Source organism: Mytilus edulis, chromosome 5 (assembly GCF_963676685.1).
Source record: "Mytilus edulis chromosome 5, xbMytEdul2.2, whole genome shotgun sequence".
Lineage (NCBI taxonomy): Eukaryota > Metazoa > Mollusca > Bivalvia > Mytilida > Mytilidae > Mytilus > Mytilus edulis.
This window is the reverse complement of record NC_092348.1, coordinates 48,379,655-48,407,265: the sequence shown is the minus strand read 5'-3', so window position 1 is coordinate 48,407,265 and position 27,611 is coordinate 48,379,655. Positions and strand designations below refer to the sequence as shown.

The following is a 27,611-nucleotide window of genomic DNA, read 5'->3' as shown; positions in this document are numbered from 1 at the left end:
TGAGCGTCACTGATGAGTCTTATGTAGACGAAACGCGCGTCTGGCGTATAAAATTATAATCCTGGTACTTTTGATAACTATTTACACCACTGGGTCGATGCCACTGCTGGTGGACGTTTCGTCCCCGAGGGTATCACCAGCCCAGTAGTCAGCACTTCGGTGTTGACATGAATATCAACTTTATGGTCATTTCTATAATTTTTTTGTTTACAAAACTTTGAATTTTTCGAAAAACTAAGGATTTTCTTACCCCAGGAGTAGATTACCTTAGCCATATTTGGCACAACTTTTAGGAATTTTTGATCCTCAATGCTCTTCAACTTTGTATTTATTTGGCTTTTTAACTATTTGATCTGAGCGTCACTGATGAGTCGTATGTAGACGAAACGCGCGTCTGGCGTATAAAATTATAATCCTGGTACTTTGATAACTATTGCGACAGTTGTTGGACAATTTGTAATTGATTTGGCAGAGTCCTATGATAATGATTATGTATCAAATTAATTATATTTTTGTTTCTTTGTTTATAATTTTACTAATTTCTCATCTGTAACATACAATTTATATCATTAAAGGTCCCAATGCAATTGTTCTAGACTGGAACAGAATCTACTTAATAAATATGAACGACAGTACAGTGACTAAACTCTTGGTTGACATCCCGAGGCAGAGTAGTCAAAGTTTTCAAATAGACTACCATCAAACAAAATCCTACATTTATTGGGTGGATCCGTTTTACGGAACTATGCATAGGTAAATACAATTCATATAATCATGCAGATCATTTATGTAATACAAACATTGCAAAAGTTTTGAATAAAATATAATTGCCTTTGTAAATTTCAAAGAGAAAAGAAATAATTTGATACAACATTCGATGCTAGGGAAATGCTAACTGATAATCAGTTGATTGATATTCTTTTGAACATTGATTACCACTTTCACGTGAAGAAATAAATCGAAAAAGAAAGATCTGAACAAAATATTGAATTATGTTTGTTATGAACACAAGCATTTAGTTACATCACTAAATATCATGCCTAAATATAGATTTTTTTAAAACATGTTAAGAAAGACGATATTTGACATAATTGCTAATACATTGTATAACTAATTTATCTGTGATTATTTACAAGACTAATTTTGTTAATAACTATTGTTTTGTGCTTCTGGGAAATCTTTTCAGGCATTTCCTCTATGAAATCTTGAAATCCTCTTGATTTATTATTTTTTATAACTAAAGATCTGCTGAGGTGAAATTTAGGAAATTTTGTCAGATGTTCATATTAGTTTGCTTTTTTCTTACGATATAAGATAAATTGATTTGCCAATATTACCCACTTTTTTTTTTATAGAAGACTTGGAATATATTAATACCCAACCACGTCCACTCTGTGTTTTTGTATCCATCTGATGAGTAAAGTCTTTTTCAACTGATATTCATAGTTCGTTCTTATGTTGTACTGTTACACCACTGTCCCAGGTCAGGGAAGATTTGGGATCCCGCTAACATATTTAACCACAAAACGTTCTGCCTGTCTCAAGTCAGAAGCCTGTAATTCAGATGTTGTAGTTTGTGTTGATGTGATACATATTTGTTTTGTTTATGTGTATTATAGTAGGGTGCTCAATAAACGAATTTGATCAATTTGCCTTAACGGAATAACATACGGCTATATTTCATATCATTGGAAAGAGAACAAGCCTCATCGAAATACCGTTTTCGTCGTTGTCTGCCGTGGTCACATTTTTTTTTAAATCAGGGTCAAAGTTCAGAGCAAAAATTCCAGAAAAATGCACAGTCACATCAATATAGCTTGTTTCTCCTACACATATGCGTATGGAGCAAAATGAAAACTAATTTATAGAAATGTATCTTTTATATCTACATTTAGAACTTATTTTTTATTTTTATCTCAAAAAAATGACTTTAGATTGACTTTTTTGCATGAAGGATGCAAATTTGGAATTTTCAAACAGCTGTTAAATAACAGCGGACCTTTACATATTTCAATTTCTTGTATTCAATGCATTACAAGTAAGATCTCAAGATATTGATTAGATCTTAACTTTAATAATTTGCCGAAAACAAAATGTGTTTTTCATGTCTTTTGATAGTAAGGTGTTCGTCAATTTCTAGGTAAACATCAAATTTCTATTATTGGTTGTGAAAAACCCAAACACCAAAAATGCAAATAGAAAAGTATGATCGAAGCTAGTATTACCAACTAAGTTCTATAGTCTCCTGCCACGGGTCAAGGTCAGAGACCATATAGCAGGTTTTGTTTTTCAATTTATATCCCCACTAGATAGATTATTACTATATTTCCTACGATTTCAAAATTGAGTTGATGTTTACTTATTGTTTAGAAAATATTATCATGATTATGGACTACTTAGTTTTCATTCGATTGCTAAAATAAGGTACAAACAGAAAAATGAAATCTTATTTATTGTTATCCTCGTTGTCATGAATGTTTCCAACTGCAACCAGACGAGTATTTACATTTTGACATATGTCATTTTCCTGACATGGGCATACATCTGTACATGATAGATTTTGTTTCGAAGCAAATGCAACCCTTTGAAAATATAGATTTCCCCTTACAAGTGCAAACTTATCTTGCAGAAATTCATCTGACATCTGACATTCGAGATAGACAGGAACAAGTCATTCTTCTTTCCCATCCTATCTGAAAAGAATGTTAGGGTGGTTTTTGCTATATGGGAAGACATCAAATTTATATATGGATTGAGGCTCTTATTACATTTTGTTTAACAGTAGTTTCACAATGAGGAAGATAGCAATTAAACAGGGAGGAATTTAAATTGTAGCCAATTTTATGCTTAATTTGTTTAGGTAACTTTGATCTATTTTGAGTTTGGACTTGAGATCATTCAACCTTTTATCAAGATCATGACCTGCGTCCATAGATTCATCGATGTCACAATTAGAAAGGAATGAGAAATCGGTGAAATTATCTGGGTTGTCCATCAAGACTAAAAAACAGTGCGCTCATCGATCCCAGACAGGGATGTTGTATCGCATCATGTTACAGCACGTGCGGCTGGTAGAATGTCACAGATGGAAAACCCGAGACTGTTACATATTTCATGGACAGGTATAAAGCGGCGAAAATCTTGTGTGCAAGTTAGAATGCCTGTTGTGAAGCCATAGCTCAGTCATACATGCGTATGTTGCATGGAGGGGAAATAATTAACGCATAAGATCAGAACATCTGTATCTTGTGACTTTATTATCATCTACTATTGATTCCTTTGACATATAACTCTTTGTCTATATGAATCATGTGAATAGCATGTAAACTCATGCGATTATCCACTTCATCGGGTGTAAAAATTGATTCTTAAAATCTGAATACGCCTTCTGAGCAGATTTATGGTCCTTGGAAGTGATAGCTATATAAATTACTTCCTCATATATCATAGTAACTGTTGATCTTCCATTATGAAGGCCTGCTGGTTCTCATTGACTAAAAAAAAAACTGTTTCCAGTCAGGAATTTGACGACCTTCTATAAATGACCTGAAACACTTTTACAGACGAATAAGAACTTGATTCAACTTTTAAAATAACTGCAGTTGTGTCTGCTAGCGTAAGATTTATAGCAAGAATGGTGGTACAATATTTTGTAATCATCAGTACGAAAGTTGATATAGACCTGAAGCATCATGCACTATACTAAAATATACATGATCTTTTCGTGCTTTTTTCCAAAGCATATCAATTAGCCATTCAGTGGAAGAACCCTGACACACACGTATCCCATTGTATTTCATTATTGTTTCGTTAGGGCTTGATGGATATAGTTTAACAGGACTGTGAATGTGTGCCATATTTCGGTTCTGTAACGTGAACGAAGGATTTGATTTGTATATTACAATTATATCAAAACTATCAATTTAAAAAAACAGTTAAAGGTATAAAAACCAACAAAGAAAGAAATGGCCTATAACAAAACAACGATCTTCAAACTAACTAGACTAATCAAAACATACGAATCGACCATACAACATGCAAAAAAAGAAATGAAGTTAATGACAATTGTCCTAGTAAATGAACAAAAGTTGAAAACAACACGTTTGATAATTCTATGCGTCCGAAGCGCTTTTCTGGATATACATACATTAGGAACGTTCAAAGCCAAACATTTGAAATCCGAAGATGTATAAGTTCCGAAACTTACCTGATAGTGTAAGCTACAAAACGATTAACGACACGGGATAAGGCGTGTTTGAATTAATGCAGAATTATCACTAAATTTGTGTTTTAAATTGCTATTTTCTTTGCATCGATTTACCTTACACGACAGATATGTGGCACACATATGAACCAGGTCTTATTGTTGTAATCAGAGTAACAATCCCTTGAAAGTAACACGCAATAAATTTTCTTTCGTTCAAAATGTGGTAAATTTGAGCTAAAAATAGTTTTACTAAAATCTTGAAATACTAATACTTAAATTATATAAATATTTTCACCTTTCGTTATATAATGAATTTAAATTTAAAGCTAAATAATAACTATCAATTGAACAAATAACACAGAAAGCAATAATTTTATGTTTCGTGTTGAAGATTACCTGTATCATGAGGTATCTTTGAGTACCCTAAGAAACCACAAAATTTTGAAAAACGTGACCACGGGAGCTTACGACGACATTCATGATTGGAAAATATAATGATTTCCCAATAGTTTGCATATAAATATAGCCGTGTGTTATCCGTTAACTTTGACGCCCTTTTCGATACTGGGCACTTTCTACTCAATATTTTATTTCCAGAACATGCTATCCATGTTACGATAATGAAAGAATGATTGAGGAAATAGTACCCAAATCATCACTTTATCATCCAATAAGTTTTGCCATAGACTCAGAACACGACCATATTTACTGGTCTGACAGAAACTATAATGCAGTAATCCGCTCAAATCTTGATGGCTTAAATGAAACTGTTATCATAAATAGCAGTTTTGGAATTGGACATCTAACTATAGATCAAAAGCAAAGGTGAGCATTGTTATTAACTATTCATATGATAATTATTTGAAATGTGTTGCTTGATTTGTTGATGATTAACTAATCACATAACTAGCATGTTTTAAGTCAGATGCGCGTTTTGTCTACAAAAGACTCATCAGTAAAGCTCGAAAAAAGCCACTTAAAAGTCGACGTTGAAGAGAGTTCCAAAAGGTTTTGATAAATACAGCAAAGTTAATCTATTCCTGTTGTAGAAAATCCTTACTGTTTCCGAAAAGTCTACTATACATAATCAAAAATATTAAAAAACAAGTTGTGGTATAACAACTCTTCCCACGAGACCAAATTAAACAGAATTTAAAAACTACAGGTTTTCAACAATGAGAAAAGCCGAAACAACATATTCAACTATAACAAACCCCGAAATGACAAGAGTAGAACAAATAGATTATGACAAAAACAAAAGTGCTGAGTACTGACCTGGCAATAAACTTGGGAGAAACAACCAAATCAGTGGCATCAATAGAGTGGATGCAAATAAACACTTCGATTAAAATTATGATGAATATTAGATGTATACAGGCAAAGATCTTGACACAGTCGCGAATTTCAGTAAAATAATTTCTACCTACTATCAAGTATAAGACAGTTACTGTTTTCACTTTTGTGTCATATTTTGTTGACTGACCAAAACACATAATCTTTTTGCAAAATGATCGGAGGATATTTAACTACAGTCATTTAAAAACTGTAGAAATTAACACATGTCAAGCTCACAAACTACTAGATTAGTAGCTCATAATGAACATCAATAATTCACTTTACTGCATTTATTTGTTATCACACATGTATAACCATGTGATTCGTAAGTCCCCTTATGTTTAGAAATAACTCAGAAACATATAATAGTCGATTTAAAATGTATTTCTTAGTAATCTGGTCAAAGCATTACAAAAAGTTGACTAACTACAGAATGCGTTGTCAACACCATTTTAATTTGTGATAAGTTTTATATTTTTTGTTATTTTAGCTGGATATATTTTATGGACAATGAAATTGGTTCTATAGAAAGGTGTAGTTTAGATGGATATGATCAAGTGACAGTTATCAGCGACTCTGTTATGACCAAAAAGTCACGAATATTACTGGGTGAATATCCAATAGATACACGACACAAGTTTTATTTACAATTGTTTAAGTATACACGTTTTTGCCTCGGTACTAAGGTCGCTTGTCGAATTGGAAATGGATTAGTTTAACCAGCATCATAGTTTGTAATATGCCTTTCCGGAGATCACTACCATTTTCTTATACTGGTAGATGACAAGTGATCCATCTACAGTGTGGCCGACTTATTGCATTTGCATATCAACTCTCTGTCCTAAAATATAAACGTTATATACACTGAATTTGCCAATCCTGTGACGAACTGCATAGCATTATGAGCATCTACATGTGAATTCGACAGTGAAATTGACAAAATAAACTCTCCTGGAAATGCTAACAAAACAAGTTGAAATAAAAGCTGCGTCAAAATGAAATCGACCTTATGCAAATGATTATCAATACATCTCTAAATTAACCTAGCTATTTCGGGTTGAACAAATTCCTCCGAAAAGTATGTAACTGTTTTAAAATTTAATTGCATTGTTATTAAAACCCTTAAAATCAGAACAAAACTAATAGAAGAATTTTCTTTCGATATTGATTGTTACAAATTGTTGTATACGTTTACTTGCATAAGGTCAGTTCAAATTTTAAACTATATTCCTACCTTAAATAAAAAATTTGTATAGAATAAGACAACTGGTTAAACAAATTTGTTATATGCTATATAGTCTAACTATTTTCCTTATTCTCATATTTTATTCGCTATACGACATTGCTGAATCATTTTTTCTGCAATTCCGTATTCTCTCCAACTGTCGGTTCTTCAACATTTGTCTATTGTTTATCTAAAATCATTGATATCTTCATATCTAGTTTGGTAGGTTTTGGCTTCACTTGTATAGTAGATTTAAATAACAATATTTTCATTTGATTTTGAAATGCAGTTTTACTCTCAGCTTAACTGACACTTACCTTAAGGTTTAAAAGAATTTAGAATGCAAAATTCAGAAAGGTCCCACAAAACACAGCTGAGGTAATACATTCACGGGGAAGACAAGCCTTAGTATTCTAAATATTCAAACTTTTAACAAGAGTTCCAGTCACAATTATGACCATATCGATGATAAGTCCCATGTCATCATAGACGTGCTGATAAAATTATATCTTTAAATAAGAGAAACGCATATCATCAGATTATGTTTAAAAAAATATGGAAAGAAGCACTTTAAAACAGTCATATTATCATAAATTACTTTTTAGAATAAAGGTATGATCTTAAAGCAAATTTGAAAATATGAAAAGTTTGCAACTATGAAATATGTACCTTGATATGGCTGAAAAGATTAACGTGTGACGGTTAGAATGAAAATCAGATATGTTGTTTTGATTGATTGCAATTAAGTATAACACACAAACAGTTTATTACGAGCTCAATGACAGTTTATGCATGGATATCCATCTCTCAAAACCCTATTGACATCAGCTTTTCTACGGTTAATTTTATTTAAAACATGTGATCGGCCAGTTCCTTAACTATTTCACGTATGTGATCACCATTAATTGCAATACGGTCTTATTTAGATGTTTATTATTGCATGATTTACATTTCAATTAAAAACATTTTGTTTGTAGATTTTGATGGCGGGAGAATTCTCTGGTCAGTACGAAACATGATAAGGTCTGCATTTTTTAACGGAAGTGATGTTCAGGAAATTAAAGGATATGGCTACCGTTACTCTTGGTATTCAATAAATGGCATTGCTGTTCACAATGACTATCTGTACTATACAGATAACTGGGGTAGATATGTGAATAAAGTTGATAGATTTGGAAGTAATTTTGCCAGAGCAGCCCTAGTACATAATAGGATAAACGACCTGAAAATCTATCATGGTAGAGGTAAATATAAAAACGGGAAAAAGTAAAGAACTTCATGTTATTTTCTATTATCTTTGTTCTAAATATGATGATTTAACGAGTGGGTCATAACACAAAAATCCCCATCAATAGCATATCAGAGATTATATAAAATAAAAGTTTACTTCATTTATAGCCAATAAAAGCTTGTTTGTGAGCATTTTTTATATAACAGCATAACTCTTTTTTTTCAATAATCAATATGCTTTATTGTAAGAAATAGCCAAGTACAACATGTATGAACAAAAGTATGGAGAATAGTATATTCACAGCAAGGAATTTGTAAATCAAAAACAACAAACGAATATATAATGGTGCAACATTAGATTAAACACTAATAAGCATATACTAAAACAGTGGAATCTTCGATCTTGGAATATGTACTTGTGATGTTCAAAATCAAAATTGGTGAACCAAAATTCAACATTTATTGATTTATCTATATCTCTTTTCAATGAATGGTGTTTTTATCTGTGTATATCTACTCGGTCACTGCTAAATTCGTCATATTTTTAACATAAAACGATACTATTTTAACGTAAAAAAAACAACAATTCAGAGAACACAAAATAATGAAGTTGTGAAAATATTTTTTTCAAAGTATGTGTCTAGAAATTAAATGAATCCACGATAAGTGAATTGTTATAGGGGTAAATTCAGTAAAAAAATTCCCATTGACTTTAATACTAATCTATGTATGGAAATAAATTTTTACCTGATTTACTATATCTTTAGAAATTAGAAACGTTCATATATCATTCATGAAAGTACAAACGTAGCCCTATCTTTTGCAACAATAAAAACATAGGGTCGTGCGGCATTTGTCGGCATTCACATGGCCTTGTTTACAAACAATGTAGATTCGCACTGATTTCCTATACTGACCCCCATTACCTTTCAACCCTGTACGAAAAAAAAGTACATTCAGCATTTATTTTGATCCGTCTACCAAACAATATTTATTACAAACATTATCTACCAATCAGAAGAGCACATGACTTCAGTTTTATACAGAAAGCTCTCCCTTAAATGGGCGGTCCCTGATGGCGTATGTTTATTTACTGAACTTACCCCTATATCATTAACATGATTAATTTCCTTTGCTTTGCTTGAATATGTTGAAGGCAGAAGTTGTTATAAATGAGTTAAAAATCTAAAAAAACAAATGTATGTTATTGTAAATAATTAATTTATGTAATAACTATTTCTTGTGATATGACAGTTTTTACAGCTAACTAAGTTGTCAGTTTATCTTTCGTCCCTCTTTTTTACCGAGACAGCAAACCAAACCAAAAAATAACAACATGAAAACATCTTAATAAGTTGACGTTGAAGGCCTCTAAAAATTTCACTTGATGGACACAGTTTCTATAAATACACTATTCAAATTCATGTGATGTCGAAACCACTGTATAATTCTGTTGTTGCTGTTCAGAAAATACATTATTTACAATTGTTAACTGAATGCAAACATATATAACATATGTTACGTGGGTTTATTACCAATGAGACATCTTTTCAAGAATGATGAGGGAACGATGGTGTAAAAAACAACTCTAGGTAACTGACCAGCTTTAAGAAACGAATCAAATTCCATATCATAAGAGAAGTTAATAAAGGAACTTGAATGACACAATTCAAACAAAATTGTATTTAATTTTAACGTCCCGATTAATGATAAAATCATTATACGAAAATACAAAGATGGCAAAAATCTGGAAACATCTACAGAACTACAGGGTTCTGACTAGTGAGGGGGCCAGGTTCGGGATCGGGTGTTTTTTTAAATCGGGATTTCAGGGTTGACCCTTTCGGGATCTGGGATTTTTTTTTTTAATTCGGGACCACGGGATTTCATGTTTATGTTTCGGGATCAGGACACCGCCGACCCCTACTAGTGACATGTGCTAACAAACAGTAAGAAAAATCTTAACAGTATAGTATAGCGTTTACAAGATAAATTTGGAATCAAAATGTTGAATACTTCAATTGAAAAAAAAAATAACGACCTTTATCATGACAGAACATTAGACCTAAAAAAAAGAAGCAACCAACAACAACCACCTCATCAATAACCATCCATATAAAGTGTGACAGTAGTGTAACAGCACAACATATGAATAAACTTTAGAAATTACTTCGAAAGTTCTTGACCCATGAAGCTTGGTTGACCGAAATTACAATAACAAAAGGGAAATAGAAAATACAAAGTAATTTTGTATAGGTAAAAGAGCCGTATGAAAGCAAATCTTACATATCTCTTATTCAAATTTTTTTAATTTTAATTTGTACATGTGCTGCCATTATATCTATACAGCAAACATATTGAATATATCAATCCAATTTCCCTATAGTTGTAAAGGACCCATGTGTTACGCACACAAAATTAGTGAATGCCGAAAAACGTTCAACTGGATTTTTTGCTGATTGGACTTCGGAAGAATCAATTAGTGACGACATATTGGAAGAAGGCTGGTATAGAATTTACAGTGATAATGGTGGTGATATGCCCACCAGACAGCTGCCTGGAACAAAGTTTTGTGGAACAACAAACCCCTTTTGGTTGAATGGTACAAAATAAAACTATTTTAATGTACCAATTTCTATACAAAATTGATTAAAATTTTACTTTTTGTTAAGCCTCCGATTTGTCAGTCGATTTAAAAATGAAAAACTTCAAAACACGCGATTTAAAATTAAGGTTTGTTATTAAAATAAACCATACATTCAAATCCATTCCAAATTCAACAGGTTTTCACTCACACATTTATGTTATCTTTGCTATTAAAAATTTTAGAAAACACTGAAACATTTGAAAGTAGCTTGACTATGAATTTTTACGTAAATGAAAGTGTAACTTGTGCTTGCAAAGTAAATCGAAAATACATCTTTTGCGAATTTAAACTACATGTACTGCTACATTTATACCGCTTATGCAGCCAATGTGTGATCGTTCCAGATGAGGATAGATCAATATCAAAAATAAAAATAGACGCGAAGAATTGGTATGATCATGGAAAATTGACAGAAGTTTGAAATCCTTCGAATCTTATTTCCGGAATATATTACCACTATTTGATAATAGTATTAAGATCGTATTTATTTTTGTGTCCATATTGTAGGGACTTTGCCAACGTTTAAGGACGGAAATATGACTGTAGAAGCGTGCATGCAGACGAACCAAAGTATTTGCGAAGAGTCAGTTTATATTATGATAAGGAACTGCGACGGTTATAATGTATATTATCTACGACCAACGCCGGCTTATTCAGCATATTGTTTCGGTAATGTATATGATTCAAACGGCCATATGAAGCACAACGTTAGTGTTTATGATTTATTGGTTATAGTAAAGTCTTTGTCAGAAGTTACATTGAAACAATAATGTTGAACTAGTCGTCTATTTGTAAATGACACTCAATTTGATTAAAATCTGAGAAATGAAGCCGGTAGTAGAGAGCGAGTTTTATGATAGTGTCTTTGCAGTTGTGTGGCGTCTTAAAGATAAGTCCAAAATTTGATCAGATGAAAAACACAAATGTTTTGTTTTAATTCGTGGGGTTCTGCAGAAAACGGTGTCTCAGATTTTTTTTAACTTTGTTACATTTTGCATTCTTTGTTCTTAACTTCTGTGAGTATGAACAGCGATTTACTAATGACTTTTTCTTAAAGCGCCATAATTCAACGACGGCTTTTGAAACAAAACAGACCATAACAAAATTCAATGAGACACGAACATTTCAAATTGATTTTTATTTTCCAAACTTTTTGTTTTATTTAGATATAAGAGTAAAGTTGAGAAATATAGTATCCTAAATTTAGCTTCAATACAATTTCTTATGTGTTTTGAGTATTTATCTGAAAAGATCCACCCTTGGTGGTTTTGGAAAGACGTCTATTCGATCTATGACATCATATGAGACATCACTTTTTTAATTGTTACATCTACTCTAAGTATGCGGTTTTATTATCGCAGATAAATAATGCGTCTTCTTGTAAACTGCTGCCTTGTTAGCTGGTGCTTGAAACACACAAAGTACGTTCATTAGTTATTAACATGTAATTGTCATGGACATACATTTACTATTTGCTGTTGGACGTTGAGGAGTAACTTAACTGATCTCTTTTTCTTGATGAATCATTATTCTCATATGTTTTAAAACTCTTTTTGTAGGAAGTGGACCAGTACACTGTCCAGCTAGTATGTCTTCAGAAACGGAATATTATCCAGGCTGTAGTTGTAAGTTATACATAACTCGATAAATGTTGATTAGAACAAACCTGTTGCTCATATCCACCTCATTACAATTCTTGTGCTGACATTTCTTACATACAATTTCATTTTGAACTTTCTTGCGCACCAAATGAAACCTTAAAAAAATTATCTAATAAATAGATGAAAATACATGTTTCAACTCTAATAAATTACTGCATGTGATTTTGTATTTTTATTTAAAATCAATAATATATTTTCTATCTGTTCAAAAGAAACACTGGTTAATTATAAAACGTTGATTTCTGATTACTTTTTAGCATTGTTTCTATTGAAATTTGTATTTTATCGTTTTTGTTCAGTTATATGATGCATTTATGAATAAATCTTCAATACATCAAATACCAAAGCAAACCCGCAAAAAGAGTAGATCCGATAAGGACTCATTTTGGCCTAAAATTTCAGTTTCATCTGAAGAAAGATTTTGACCACTTTTTAAACACTTAAGTGTCTATTTCACTTGATGCAATTAGTTTATGTGAAAGATTTTAACTGATTAAGTCATTAAAAACGATCCGATTGAAGCTCAAATATGAAGAATCTCTCAAATATGCCCAAAAACGTCACATTTCAGATTGTTTTTGTCAAAAATGAAAGTGGTCGCATCCGTGTTCATCCACAACCTTTATATATGTTATGTATTATCATAAAATACAACTTACATTGCAATATTAAGGATGAACACGAATGCGGCCACTTTCGTTTTACACGGAAACCGTCTAAAATTTAACTAAAATGATAGAATTTTGAAGATTTCAGTAATTTAGCATGACTTAATGGTGCTACAACCCGATATATGTGCATTGTATTTTCAAAAACAGCCCATATTTATGTAGCAGAAGCATTCAACTGTCCAATAAATAACTAAAAGTTTACATTTTAACAATTTTGTAAAACTGTTATTGTTTTTGGGCCAAAAAGGGGCCTTACCGGACCTGCTCCTTTAGATATTTGTTGAATGTTTTAAATTTTGTAAGAAATCAACTTTTATTAATGTTTGAATCATTGTTTACAAGATTAATGGTATTGAATAAATTCAACATACCAATCAATTGTCGGAGTTTAAAAGATGTATTTTTATAATTTAAAAGATATCTTTTTACTGAGGGAAATTAATCAACGAGTGATAGACTTCTCTTAGCAAATAGACAAAGGTTTCAGTGGAAAAACTACACAGGGAACAATAGCTATTGTACTTGTTCAATTTGACAATAGAACTGACAAAAGTTTACATAGATTACCAATAGCAAACGAATCTGCGGTGATGTTCATTTGGTTCGTAATAAAATATGATTTTTATGCTTTAAAGAGGTTGCATGTCGTCCAAGGTAGTTGTTTTTATGCTTTCTGAAACACTTGTATTACTTTTTCTAAATTTGCATTTATTTATTTGCAATATCAAAGCAAGTTGGGTTAATCACAGTTGCGCTAAATGTGTCTATTACGAAAACAACATTAATAAAGTTATACCTTACAATAATATTTTTGATACATGCTACTGTTCTCCATACTAAGTACTTAATCTGTGCTATTCAGATTGTTTTTACTCTTATGTTTGGTGAGAACCTGACTTTTATTCTTTTTGTAACTATTTTTTTTTACATACATTTGAATAGTAATTTATAAAGCTTAATCATTTTGAATAGAGCTTTACTTCTCGATCTTATTTAGTCAAAACGCGCTCTAAGATTCAACTATAATCGTGGTATCTTTAATTACTTTTAAATTCTCATTAACAAAAAAGAGAATGCCAACACAACACCGTTTTTGAATATGTGTATATGGTTTAATTATTTAAATACCACAGAAAGTGACACCAATGAGTTTGTAGTGGCCCTTTATGTATCTACCGTATTTTTTTTTTGCGTTTTTAGCTAATTATCCAACAAACACTGTAACTGTGGAGGTTGAAGCTCTTTTAACAGAAGGTGAAATTGTCCCAATACCTGTCGTCGATCCAACGCCTAGCTTAATTCCTATTTTCAAGTGTCAATTTGAAGACAAGTCCAACGGTTCTTATGCCTACGACGTTTACTGGTTGATATGTGGAAATGTAATTAAATACAACACTAACTTGTTGTTCAAAGATATTACAGATGCTATTATTCTTAAGGAAACGGATTGGCATGATAAACACAAGATGAACATGGAGGTACGCTTCGTTTTTGCTATTTATTTTTGAGAAGCTCATAAAATAAAAATTAGATTATCTATTTAAGATGCAAGAAATTGTTACCATATACATTATAAATCTGTACAGATAATTACAGACAGTTTCAAGTGGTGAAGTAGAAATCATCCTTTCGGAAATTTTACGGACGCCATTACGAATTGACCAATATGGCAAAACGTTTTACACATGATATCGGATATCTTCCTTATGTCGTAACTACAATACCTTTCCATTCTCACGAATGTGACCTACCGAATTAGACTATTTACTGGATTTGTAATATCATACGCAACACGACATGTGCCATATGTGGAGTAGAATCTGCTTACCCTTCCGGACCACCTGAGATCAACCCTGGTTTTAAGTGAGGTTGCTTATTTTTCTATGCAGTGTCTTCTGTACTATAATTGTATGTTAGTCTTTTTATTTTTAGCCATGGCGTTTTCAGTTTATTTTCAATTTATGAGTTTGACTGTCCCTTTTGTATCGTTCGTCCCTCTTTTATTTAAGTCATGCATGTAAAGATAAAATAAGTGTTAGCTTTCTGATATTTCGATATAAAAATTGAAATTCTAAGAAAATATACTGCAAAATGTATAATTCGATACTGTTGGCAAGTTATTAGACGTGTCTAAAATTCAATAGATAAAAAGATGGCTGATTAACTCAATTCAGATAGAAAAAAACCCATTTATTTAAACATAATATTGCCCTGTTCTAGCTTCTTTATCATTTGTTGACATCATCAACCGCGTATCTTCAGCATATCAATGAAAATATTGACTTTGTTTGAAATGTCTGAGTATTGCATACTTTATTTCGTGTAGATCTCATACTAATTGAATAAATGTTCTAATGCTAGCAAAGGAAATTCAAACGTCAATTAATACCGTTTAACAGTTCACGTATGACAAAATATTGATAGATTAATATTGTTGACAAGATGTAAAAGGCTCGAAAAATATTGGTTAGATTTTATATAATGCAATTCAAATATTTTTATTTAAAGGTAAAATGCGCTATTAGAATGAGAAATTCAAGAGGGTCAACCCCAGGTCCATATCTATATACCAGTATCTTTCGCGCAGGATTGTATGTAAGTACAAACATATTTTTAAGATTTGTCTGAGAAATCTAATTTTACTAGACAAAAAATATTGAGAAGATGATTAAAGGTCACTCTACATAATAGTCACGTTTAAGTTATGTTTTTGCTTTCCAAAGTTATGCGACTGTTAGTCAAGTGTGAGGTGTACCTAGCTATTCGACCAGGTTAACTCCACCACCAATTTTAACATAAGAAAATGTCTGTTCCAAGGGAGGAATATTTTTCATTCGTTTCATATGTTTGAGCCTTTGATTATTTTGGAACTCACATTTCAACTGATTTTAATTGAAATTTTATCATTTATTTTTTCAGCATTATATGTAATATTTTTTTTAAATTTTAGTCTGATAGAACTTATTACACAGTAACAGAAGGGGAATCTATCAATATTACCTTTACATCAACAGTTCCTGTGGGATGTATTTCATCACATCCAGTTTTTAGATCTCAATGTGATCTCAACTTTTACTTATTGCAACCTTATTATAGCGCGTCAACTTGCATTAATAACGTGATCAAAAGAGATATTGTATTCAAAACTGAATTTTGTGGTATCAGAGTAGGAAATCTTGACTGGATGGAAAAGAGAACCTTACAAGTGTATGGATATAATGATGGAATGTATAATACAAACAATAGATATGCATACATAAGACTATCTACGTCATCTAAATATATTTCGACACAAAATAATATCTGGAGAGATGTGCACATAAGCCAAATAAGGGTAATTAAGAACGTAAACCATTTGTTATTCATCAAACCATGTTACTTTTATTCTGATAAATTTACAAAAAGTATCAACAGTTTTTAAGGTCAATGTAATTTTGCTCCCTTGAAATCGAGGACAAAGTGCACATTTTTGTGTATTGCGCATTGAATATAAGCACACCATCATTTTCAGGACTGTGTCGTTCTATGTTTATTGAATTGTTCTAGCAAGGCATAATATCGCTTGATGCGTGATGCGTCCGCATCAATGACTTTATCTCTGTTGATGCATCCGGTTGTTTTCTAGATGAAGTCGACTCAAATACGTAAATTAGTAGAATATAAGCACAATGCAAAAGCAAAATGTGGTTCACTAAAATTACAAATGAAAAATCAGGTTTAATCGTGAAGTACTTGTTTAACTAGAATCATATATCGTTATACTTATGAATTAGCTAATTTCTGTCAAGATCTAAATGAATGGTAACTTCACCATTAAAACATTAGTTCACATTTTGTCACTTGTTAATACCCATTATAGAATCAACTGAAAATTACTTTTATGAAATGATATGCAGCTGGAGTTTATTTTGAATTTAAATTTGTTTTTGACAATTTGAACATATATTTACTATTCCAAGATTATCAAATCTTCACAAACCAATTGCAACTGAGAATACAAAACAAACAAATAATAAGCATTTAAATTGTAGAAACATTCTTCTCTCATTGTCTTATGTGAAATGCACTGTCAGCATCTTCTTGTTTTTTTTTAAAAGAACCAGAAAAATTATACATTAATTTTGTTTGACGAAGAAAGATTTAAGGATTCGACGTGTTAATTTAACGTGGAAAATCATTTTAAACACGATCTAGTCAATTCTATTGCTAAAGCGTTGTGTATTTAGATTACGTGTAAAATTATCAAATCGATGAGCAAATTATACGCACTTTTGCAATTTATTGTAGGTAAACGTGGTAGATAAAGATTCTGTTTTGAAAAACAGATTATGTCAGTCTTACAACGATCCACATTTCAGGACATTTGATGGAGCATACTATGATTATATGGGAGTCGGAGAATTTGTTATGTACAGAAATGATATTGGTCCTTATTGGGTAAGTCTTTTTGTATGTTTGGTAAAATGTGCTAAATATCAATAAAACAGTTCGTGATAGCTTGACTTAGAAAAATGTAAATGTCTCAATTATTGGACCTGATGGTTGATATTTAAAATGTCTTCTCTCCTACAATTAAACTAGTATCCTTTTCAAGCAGAATCATTGGGGAAAAAATTGAAAACAACACGTTAATTGACTTCTTGCGTCCGAAGCGCTTTTCTGTATTTACCTTTATCAGAAACTCTCAAAGCCAAGCATTTGAAATCCGAAGATGTATAACTACCGAAACCGTTGACGAACTACATGTATACTCCAAAAACACCTAAAATAAATAACCATTTCATCTAAAGCCAACTTTGCCTGAGGGAGTTGAAACCTTAGTTTCTTAATAATTTCTAAATTAGAACGACTGTCTCTTTTTATCAAATTGAATAATAAAAGAATACTTTCTGCAACATCTGATATTTTTTAGACACACATATAGAATATGGTATTTATTTCCTAGAACAACTATAGTATTTACATAAAGGGCGGAGTTGTTGAAATGAGGTTTTTGTTCGTCTTTTTGTAAGGAATAAACGGAAGTTCTAAATTAAATGATAAAATTCAAACACATTCAAGATCTTAGAGGCTTACAGCTATTTGTGCTGCTTCCTACGTCTTAACTAAGATGATTACTAATAAGTAAAAGATCATTGATGACCTATAATTCCCCCAAAATATACAAGGCATATATATAAATGAACATGTTCTTAGTTCGGAGAGAACGCCCGGGATTAAAAACTCTGGCAAAAAAGTTAGCACAACAAAGACTGATAACCAGTACATTTCTCCAGTTATTCATTAAACAACGATAGGTAGATCATGATAATTTTTTTGCTATAGCGTTTGGGTTTATTTTCAAGTTATAACTTTTGAATAATCCATTTGTATCCTTCGCTTATTATTAGACAGGAAGCATGATCATCAAGACAAGAGCTGCTTACGAGTCAAAATAGTCAAATCGTTAAGATCGCTCCTTAAATTCCGAACTAGTTACACCGTTCCCGATCGAGCAGACGATTAAATACGGTTCAGAATTTTTTCAGGCAATTCAATCTGCTAGTAATGAAATCAACGTCTGGCCAGTCTGAACGATTTCAAATGGTTGGCTTTACACGTTCCTGATGAAGGAAAATCCAGAAAAGCGCTTCGGACGCAAGAAATTATTAAACGTGTTGTTTTCAATATTATACTGAACATAGACTTAACAGATCTTAAATGACTACAAGCAAATTATCAGAACAGTACTGAATTTACCGCAGTTGATAATTCAGGAAATATGTCTGCAAAACTGAAAATGACTAAAAACCTATTGATCAGTCGTTGGAGAGCGGTTCAGACTAACATGACTTGGAGATCAAGATTGGTTTACTAGTGGCAGTTATTACCCATGAATGCTGACTTTAACAAACTTGAAGCAATTTTGCATATCATCCTGAAGTTATTCAACATGTGAAGACGGCCGAAAATGTCAGTCTACAATTCAAAGCAGTTGTCGTTCTTCAGTAATAATTTTACTATTTTTGAATTTTTTGAATATTCAGCTAAAGAATTGTCTTCAAATTGGTGAAATAAGCCCGTATTGACCGTTGGCTCCTTAAAGTAGTTTCTGTCCCTAATATCGATATGTTTACCCTTATTTGTTTATAAGACACAATTTAAAATAGATTCGGAAACACTCTAATCCGAAAAAAATAAATTCGAATTACAAGGGCTTTTTTAATCATATGCTAGTTTACATTGTTGGGTAGTGGTCCTTGTTGTAGAATAACATATATCCAGATCAACTAAACAGCTGGTTCGGTAGAGTCTTGAGATTCTTGAATAAATTTTTAATTTGAATTAAACATATGTCTTAATATTCTCTCTATATCAGGTACATGCATTATTTACAAGCTGTGGTTCCCGATTTCCCGGTACTTCATGCATCTGTGGAATAGCAATACGGAGCAAAGAGTCGTTATTTATTCTACGTACATGTGAACAGATTTCAAGAACAGACAAAAATTTGCTTCAGCAACCTGTTGTCTCGCTGACAACTTGCAACAAAACAGATATGGTTATCGAAAACACTAATAATAATTACAAGGTTTGTATGCTTCAACATTAAATATGGGTAAGGATTCTAATTGAAGCCGCCTAGGTTTTCAAGAGATCGGTTGTGTTAAAGTTTCATAATTTAAAAGGCTTTATGGTCGAAGTAAACGTAGGTTATACTTCCCTGTATGAAATCATTTCCAAAAATAGTTCTATTAATAAGACATTATGTATCAAGATAACACATCATACATGTACGACTGTCTTAATTGCTCTCACAAGACATACACAATTTCACTTGTTATGACCATATCATATAAATCCGGAAAACATACGTTCTCTCTGTTTACGTTTTTCTACTTATTTTAATTGTATATCACGTGGTATAGATGTTTATTATGTATCTTGAACGAACACGTGCGTTTTATTCATTCTTGTATGTTGGAATATTCTTAATTTATTTGGTAAGTTTTAAATTTAATGAAATAACTGTTTTGTTTTCTTTAACGATTACTTGAATGCGCTACAGAATACTGAGAAACTTGATGCATTAGCCTATTATGAGTATCAAACATTGATGACATTCTGATGGTATAAAGTTAACATGGTCAAAACATGGACATGATGTATAAAGGATGAGACTTTTTTTATACTTTGTATAAAGTATTGACAATCGTTTCGTGTAAACAGAGAAACAGTATACATAAAACATAAATGAAAAACATAATATTGCTCTGCGAGTACATGGAGTATAATGTCTTAACTTTCACATAAACAGACACACACACACATGTGCCTACACACAAACTTGGTCACAAAACTAGCACACACACACACACTCTCTGTCACACAACTACTCAATCATAAGTACTTGTACGCCTCAGCTATTGAATTACATTGTGGTGAATTATATATATTTAAATGTTTCTTTCAAAAATTTACTACATTTTCTTTCTAAGAGTATACTATTTTCATACCATTCTAAGAATTCTAATTTAAAAACCCTGTATACATCTATGTACTTGTGTTTTAACTCTGATGCATAATTGCTTTTGTAAACAGCAAATAAAACAATTGTTAACAACACATTAATATCAAAATATGAACTGTCATGAATTTTGTATCCAAGTATTAAATTTTGCATTGATAAAATATGTGTACCTATTTTTTTTTTTTTTTTTTTTTTTTTTTTTTTTTTTTATGACCATATCAACAAGATGAGGATATCTGATTAAAGTAAATAGATGATTTACCATTTATACATTTCTCAGAAACATGTTGTTTTTCTTCTTAATTTTTAAGAATATTTTTTACTATTATAGAATGTACATAAACAATAGAAAACATTATGAAAATTGTTATTTCACAGACGGTAGCTATATTTGAATTTGGATTTTAATATCTATAAAAAGAATCATGTAATAAATCACCATTGCTGAGGAATGTTCACCTAATTTGATAATAATTGAAAATTTGAGCGCCCCAAGACAATTTCTCGTCAACACTGTTATGAAAACGAGTCTATAATTTTTCAATTTAGATTATTTTGCCAATTGCAACAGAAATACAATTTTCCATAGCGAGGCGATTTATAAGCGTAATTTCTATAAAGCCGGCTGTGAAAGATATCAATACTTCAAAAGGTCTGTGTGGAGTTCCTAGTACATCAAAAGATCCATCAGATGACTTCACTCACCGGGATTATGGACCGATCAATGATGTTCAGATATTTGCAGATTCTTGGAGGTATTGTTTTTAAAAATTAATCCACTGTTTAAGCTTTTCGAAAAGGCAATAAACCAACTGCAATTCAAAGAACAAAATTAAAAATGAAAATTCTAAAAAATTTTCTTACCTTCAATTGAGTTACTTATGATTGTTTGCGTGAATAATTTTAACGAACTGTAACTAAATAAAAGAAATAAAATTGAAAAAAAATACATTATAATGTAGAAGCAAATCTTAAATTATACATAAATGTCTACACAATATTTCAGACTCTACATTACCATTACCGGTATCTCGAGTATACAAAACTATAGTACACAATTATAGCCTTTGTATGAGGTCGATACAAGGATATATTGACATGAAAGAAGAGATCGATATACTTCTTTTTGTCGATATATCCTGTATTGACGTCATTCAAAGGCTATAATTGTTATATTTTTTTTATTTCCGATCATACTTGTATCATAAATCGTCAGTGTAATACATTCGATCATTGGATTTTATTTGATATCATATTGTCTCTTAAAAATTAAAACATATTAGATGTTATTTCTTTTAAATTTTTATGTTTTGTTTTTGTACATCGTATATATTAGAATATTTTTTCTTCAAATAATCGATCAAAAAAATACATGTTTGAAAACCTTCTTACAATATCATGAAATTCATAACATTACGTTAGAAAGAATATTCTGTTTGCTATCCGCCTTTTCTATCTAATTTCAAAAATATAGTTCAACATATGAATATCCCCGAACTAATCACAGTAGCGCTATGACCAGCTCAAATTGGTAGTAGGTAATGCTAAAAAGGATTTATATCAAGAGCATACTATAACGAACTAAAAATTCTAAAAAAGAACGTTAAAATCATTGATTAGGTTAAATTTAGATCTGATGCAAAACAAGTTGTTTGGTTTAGATGGACCATGACGTATAGATTTAGTTTTTACAAATTCAGTAACGCTTTATTTGTATCATAGATAAATTGCAAAATACAAATTTACACAAAAATTACAGTTTATGCTAGTAATAATAACATTTTGGTACATATTTTTTATATGTAATATAATAACCTTCTTAACTCTATTTTATATATTTTTTAACAGGATATCATCAGAAATGGTTGATGAACAACTGTTTAATGAGGAGCCAGAGTTTCTCAAATCAAGCAACGATGAGTATAATTCGATTGTTATTGTTGACAACAATGAAAATAACCCTGATTTAGCAACATATTGTTCATGTGACCATTCATATTGGAGTACCGACTCACTAGATGACGTTAATAGTGTAAAATGTAATTTAACAGAAAGCACTGAGCAATGTACAGAGCCATCTAATTCATTCGATTCATTTGTTCAATACGATTCCTGCTTTCAGCCTCTGCCTCAGCCTCAACGGAGAAGACGATCCATTAATTTCCCTCATAAAATTAGTAAACGCAGTTTAAATAATAATGATGACGTGGTAGACTTCAAGCCATTGATATACAGTGATGACGTAAATGGGACAGAGATTGAGGTAATTTCAATTCGAAGACTAAGTGAGCCTTTTTGTATTACTTTGATTAAACAATGTAAAAGGAATAATAACATAAATAAATCTATGATAAATGTGGACAAGAAAGTAAGGAAAAATTTAACTCTGTATGAATCAGTCCATTTATGAAAACGCATTTCACAATAGATTATAAAAAACTAATTTATTTTACAGTCACCAGCAACTTTTCGAAATGGTTGGACGTCTGATGGAGCATATACCATATGTTTTAACAGCATTAACGACGCGTTACAGAATGATATGTACAAAGATTATGTTAATGTACCTGTCGACAAGTTCATAGAAGCGTGTGTAAAGGATATAGAAGTATAACGTTTTTCATTATTTAAGAACAGGGATACAACGAAATAACCAAAACCCTTTCTTATCACAAGGAGAAATATTTCACCCTGAAAACCAAAATCGATCTAAAAAAATTATAGATATAGATTTCACCACTATTAAGAATGTGCTACGACATTTCTCTAGGCAAGACAGACAGATTTCAATATTTAAAGCGCGAGGATTGTCGAACTTTTTACAGAACGAAAAATCGAAAATGTCGTAATACACGACTTATAGTGGTAGAAAATGTTTTCTGATGATTTTTACCCCACCCCCTATTCAAAGATTTGCTGAAGGTAGTGTTCTTTATATGTGAGGTCATCAGTAATGGTCGCCTTTTTTCGTGTGATCACAATTATAGAACATTCAGATTCGTATTTTGAATACACATTTCATTCTTATTAATATGGTCTCTTTCTCAAACATGTAAATCTTGTACTATTTAAGGCAGATTTTTGTTATAATACCTTTAGGTTGCAGGCGATACAACGTTTCTAACAGACACAGTAAATGCCATGGTTACGAGCATTTTGACAGAGCTTGTAAAAACTGAATCACTGTATACTAAAAAATCTGCTGATGGATCACAATCATTGTTAGAATATTTTGCAAGTGGATTATGTCCGAACAAATGCAGTGATAACGGGTTGTGTAAATCAGGTAGCACATGTATTTGCTGTTGATAGAATGAATTAAAGTGTTAAATTTTAGTTTCTTTGGAGTTCGGTATTTTTGTGATTTCACTTTTTGTGTAGCAGTTGTCTGTAAAAGAACATGATGGCAGAAAATTAGGTTAGCTCTGAAAAAGTATACATAAGATGATGTTATTGTTATAGATCAACATTACGATCCGATCTTATAATATCTAATGAATATAAAAAGTTTTCAGTTTACAAATTTGGTTTAAAAATCTCACAGCATTTAATTTTTTTAATCAAATCTCTTTTCCTTTTCAACTTTTTCACCTCATAAAATGTTGTAAATGTTGTAATCAATAGTGTTTTGTGCTCACAATTGTAGGGGTTTGCAGTTGTGATAACGGACACGTGGGTGAGGATTGCTCTTATAACACCTCGTCACCACCGAGTGGTATCAGTCTTCCTTTTGATGGTGAATGTAAACTAACAATTCGCGCATGTGAAGCAATTAATGTATTTGGTGAATTTGTAACCACCACTGTATGGTGTAAGCGAAGACATTTTCAGGTATAGTGGTACACATATATTCTTGGAGGTTATATGTCATGTATTAAAGTTTTAACCAATAAAATGATTGAATGTACAAATATTTCCATCCTACAAGCAGTTTGCGTCCTCAACTTGAATTCAATTGAAAACAAAGAATATTTTAAGTTTAAGAGAGCAAAAATGCGTTTGGCGAAGCACTTCTCCCAAAGGACATAGTCATAAATAGCATCATAAAAAGCTAAAAGTTTCAAAACTTTAAACCATACTTATAGGGTGTATGTTCGTGAGGTAGATTCCTTAAGGACACAAAGAGAAATATTGACCTTTGTACATTTTTTTACCAACTAACCTTTGTTGGATTCTGTTAATATTTTTTTCCATTTTAAATGGATTTAAAATTTTCAGATTTTAGAAAATGATCTGCTGTACACACAAAGGGATGAACTTGTTTTAGCTAAATACAGAAATCCATTCATGTTAACTTTAAATCTGCCGGCGTCAAGGAAGAAGAGATCCGTGGACAACGCAGTTTTGTCAGAGGGTTATGACATCAGCTTTTCCTACGATGGCCAGAATTTTGGGGAGGAAACCAGTATCATAATTTACGATGACCTCAAGTATTCATGTAATATAACGACAAAAACGTGCATATCGTTGGTATGTTTTGTTCTCCTTATTTAAAGTCATATGAAACCTAAATAAATTAAAAAAAAATAATGCAGAATGTTTTTTTTTAGAACTAAATTGATAGTTTTTATTATAAAACGTATGTTCATATTCTTTTTTCTGAAGAAAATTCTTTGATTTGTCCACATTTAGATTAATTTTACTTCTTTTAATTACTTGCTTCAAAGAAGCAATTCGCCGACATATTTTCCGTATGCAAGTGATCTTAGCGTGACCCTCTCGTAAAAATCCGGTGATCGCAGTACGCATAGGTCTGTCATTGAAATATACTTTTATCTGTTTGTACATGCTATATTCGTGCTCAATATTCATGCTTCTTTGTTGATTGTTTACAATGATGTGGCAATCGGTATATTACGGATTCAAAACACGACAATAAATTACCTGCCATATTTTGACATCATAAAAGACAGAGATAGAAAAAAATAGCGATTATACATGTAAGATATGTATGCGCAAAAAAATGATAACATCGTGTACAGAAGACTAAGTTTGTGATATATACATGCATTGATTCAAAAATTAAAAAAGTATTATTTTTTACCAGTCACTCATTTGATATGACTTTAAGGTATTGCAATATATTCATATGTGTTTTCCTTTGTATTCAAATTTGGTAGTATAGAAATTACTGAATAAAACATTTAGTACTACGTCTGCAGAACATTAAAGAATAGCAATATGTAATAGTTTAGCAAAATCACATATAATTCAAAAGTTTTTACTTTTAAATTACAGCTGTAAACGATTGCCTTCTATGATATATTGCCAACATTATAAACAACACACCTTCGTTTCGTTTTAATTTGCTGTCTAATATCATTGCCGACTATAAAGAAACTTATTCATATTATATAGGACGCACTTCCACAAGTTGATAAATATGTTACCACGGTACGGAGACGATATAAGTATCACTACTGTAACAAATTCGAGTATTTTACCTTCATGAACAATGTAATCATTTCTCTGTCTTATAAAAGTATGGAGTCAACTCTATGAAAAAATCCAAACTAAGTTGTCTCTAGTGGTCATTGACATTCATTTGCTTCTAATTTTCAATGTTTTATAGCTTTGACAGCATATAATATCGACAATCTGTTTTCAGATTGTGGATGAATCAGCAGAAGAGGCAGAAACCGAAAAAGGTAAATGTCATTACACTTTTTCATATTATACATTAAATGTGTTATCCCTATAATATGTATTGAAAAGCTTTCTATATATATATTAACTTTGAGTTTTTGGTGGGGGTTCATGTTGCTTAGTCTTTAGTTTTCTATGTTGAGTCTAGTCTTGTTGTCTTTTTCGTTTTTAGCCATGGCGTTGTCAGCTTATTTTTGATCTATTAGTTTGACTGTCCCTCTGGTACAAAGTATCTTTCGCCCTTTTCCTAAATTTCATATTCTCGTCAAATTTGTATATTTAATAAGCAACTTGTGCTAGTTATTTCCCTCTATAATGATATCAATGTTTTCACTATATGTATTTCATAAATGTAATGTATCTACTATTATATTTTATAGATGTCATTAAGATTGTGGTCGCAGTTACAGTATCAGTGGTCGTTATACTTGTGATAATTGGTGTTATACACTTTAAGTTGATGACCAAAGTAACACAGTAAGTTATTAAATGAATAATTCGTAATATCAAATATTCAAAAAATTACCCATTTATTCCATTTAATTGCCAATGCTGACAATTCTTAACATTACGTTACATCTAAAATGCAGAACTAAGATGTGGTATGACTGCCAATGAGATTTCTCTTCACAATAGATTAAATATTACAGAAATTTTAAATAACTATAAGTCACTGTAAATCCCATACCACATAGTCAGTAATAAAAATCACCGAAATGACAAAAGAAAACAATTCAAACGAAAAATCTAACGGCCTTTTTTGTATACAAAATTATGAAACATTAACAAATATGTAACGCATAAACCAACGACAACCACGGGCACTGGAATACAGGCTCCTGACTTTGGACAGACACTTCGGTAATGTGACAGGGTTGAATATGTAAGCGTGCGCCCACCCCCCTTAAATGGGACAGTGGTGTAACAGTACAATATAAAACAAAAAATATAAAATCGGTTGAAAAAGGCGCAAATCATCGGATGGATATAAATCTCGCATACATACATGTATATCGAATTGTTGTTGTTTTTTTTTTCGTTTGAGATTTTGGTAAAATGAGAATATCTTATTTATAATATCACGCATACATATCTTTGATTTATAGCACACAAATATATTTTCACTAAAATGATGAGTTTCTTAAACGACTTTTTACAGAGCAAAAGTTGCTTGTTATGGAGATGAACTTGATCAGAAGAAGACGTCATCAGACAATGGGGTAGGAAGAGAAAATACTGTCAGCGAACTTGAATTTGATTTTAAAGACAACACAGATGATGTGTATGCATACGCGATGCAGTGTCCTCCTCGAAAAGAGAATATTGGTGCTTGGAACGGTGGATTTAAGACTTTTAAATAGTGAAAGAAAGCCATCAAATAATATTTTTTGTACCTACTACATATTTTTAATATACTTTTAGCTCATCTGGCCCGAAGGGCTAAGTGAGCTTTTCTCATCATTTGGCGTCCGTCGTCCG

At 31.4% G+C, this 27,611-nt stretch overlaps 1 protein-coding gene across 1 annotated transcript; it reads left to right on the top strand.

The window, feature by feature from the left end:
- The first annotated feature begins 580 nt into the window (after window positions 1-580).
- On the top strand, window positions 581-27,611 carry LOC139523830 (von Willebrand factor D and EGF domain-containing protein-like). The gene is made up of 21 exons (XM_071318159.1): window positions 581-753; window positions 4,805-5,032; window positions 6,033-6,151; window positions 7,745-8,011; window positions 10,384-10,599; window positions 11,152-11,313; window positions 12,204-12,269; window positions 14,177-14,454; window positions 15,485-15,571; window positions 15,927-16,310; window positions 17,264-17,413; window positions 19,335-19,547; window positions 21,036-21,241; window positions 22,335-22,749; window positions 22,942-23,094; window positions 23,586-23,772; window positions 24,133-24,317; window positions 24,705-24,956; window positions 26,095-26,134; window positions 26,513-26,609; window positions 27,292-27,611. Exons 1-21 carry the CDS (start codon window positions 623-625, stop codon window positions 27,491-27,493), a joined length of 4,038 nt encoding a protein of 1,345 aa, XP_071174260.1. The 5' UTR covers window positions 581-622; the 3' UTR covers window positions 27,494-27,611.

Excerpts from the sequence above, each read along its gene's own strand:
- LOC139523830 (XM_071318159.1), top strand. The coding sequence starts at position 623 with ATGAACGACAGTACAGTGACTAAACTCTTGGTTGACATCCCGAGGCAG. Across the intron at positions 17,414-19,334 it reads ATGATATTGGTCCTTATTGG|GTACATGCATTATTTACAAG; the intron begins GTAAGTCTTTTT and ends TCTCTATATCAG. Across the intron at positions 26,135-26,512 it reads AGAGGCAGAAACCGAAAAAG|ATGTCATTAAGATTGTGGTC; the intron begins GTAAATGTCATT and ends TATATTTTATAG.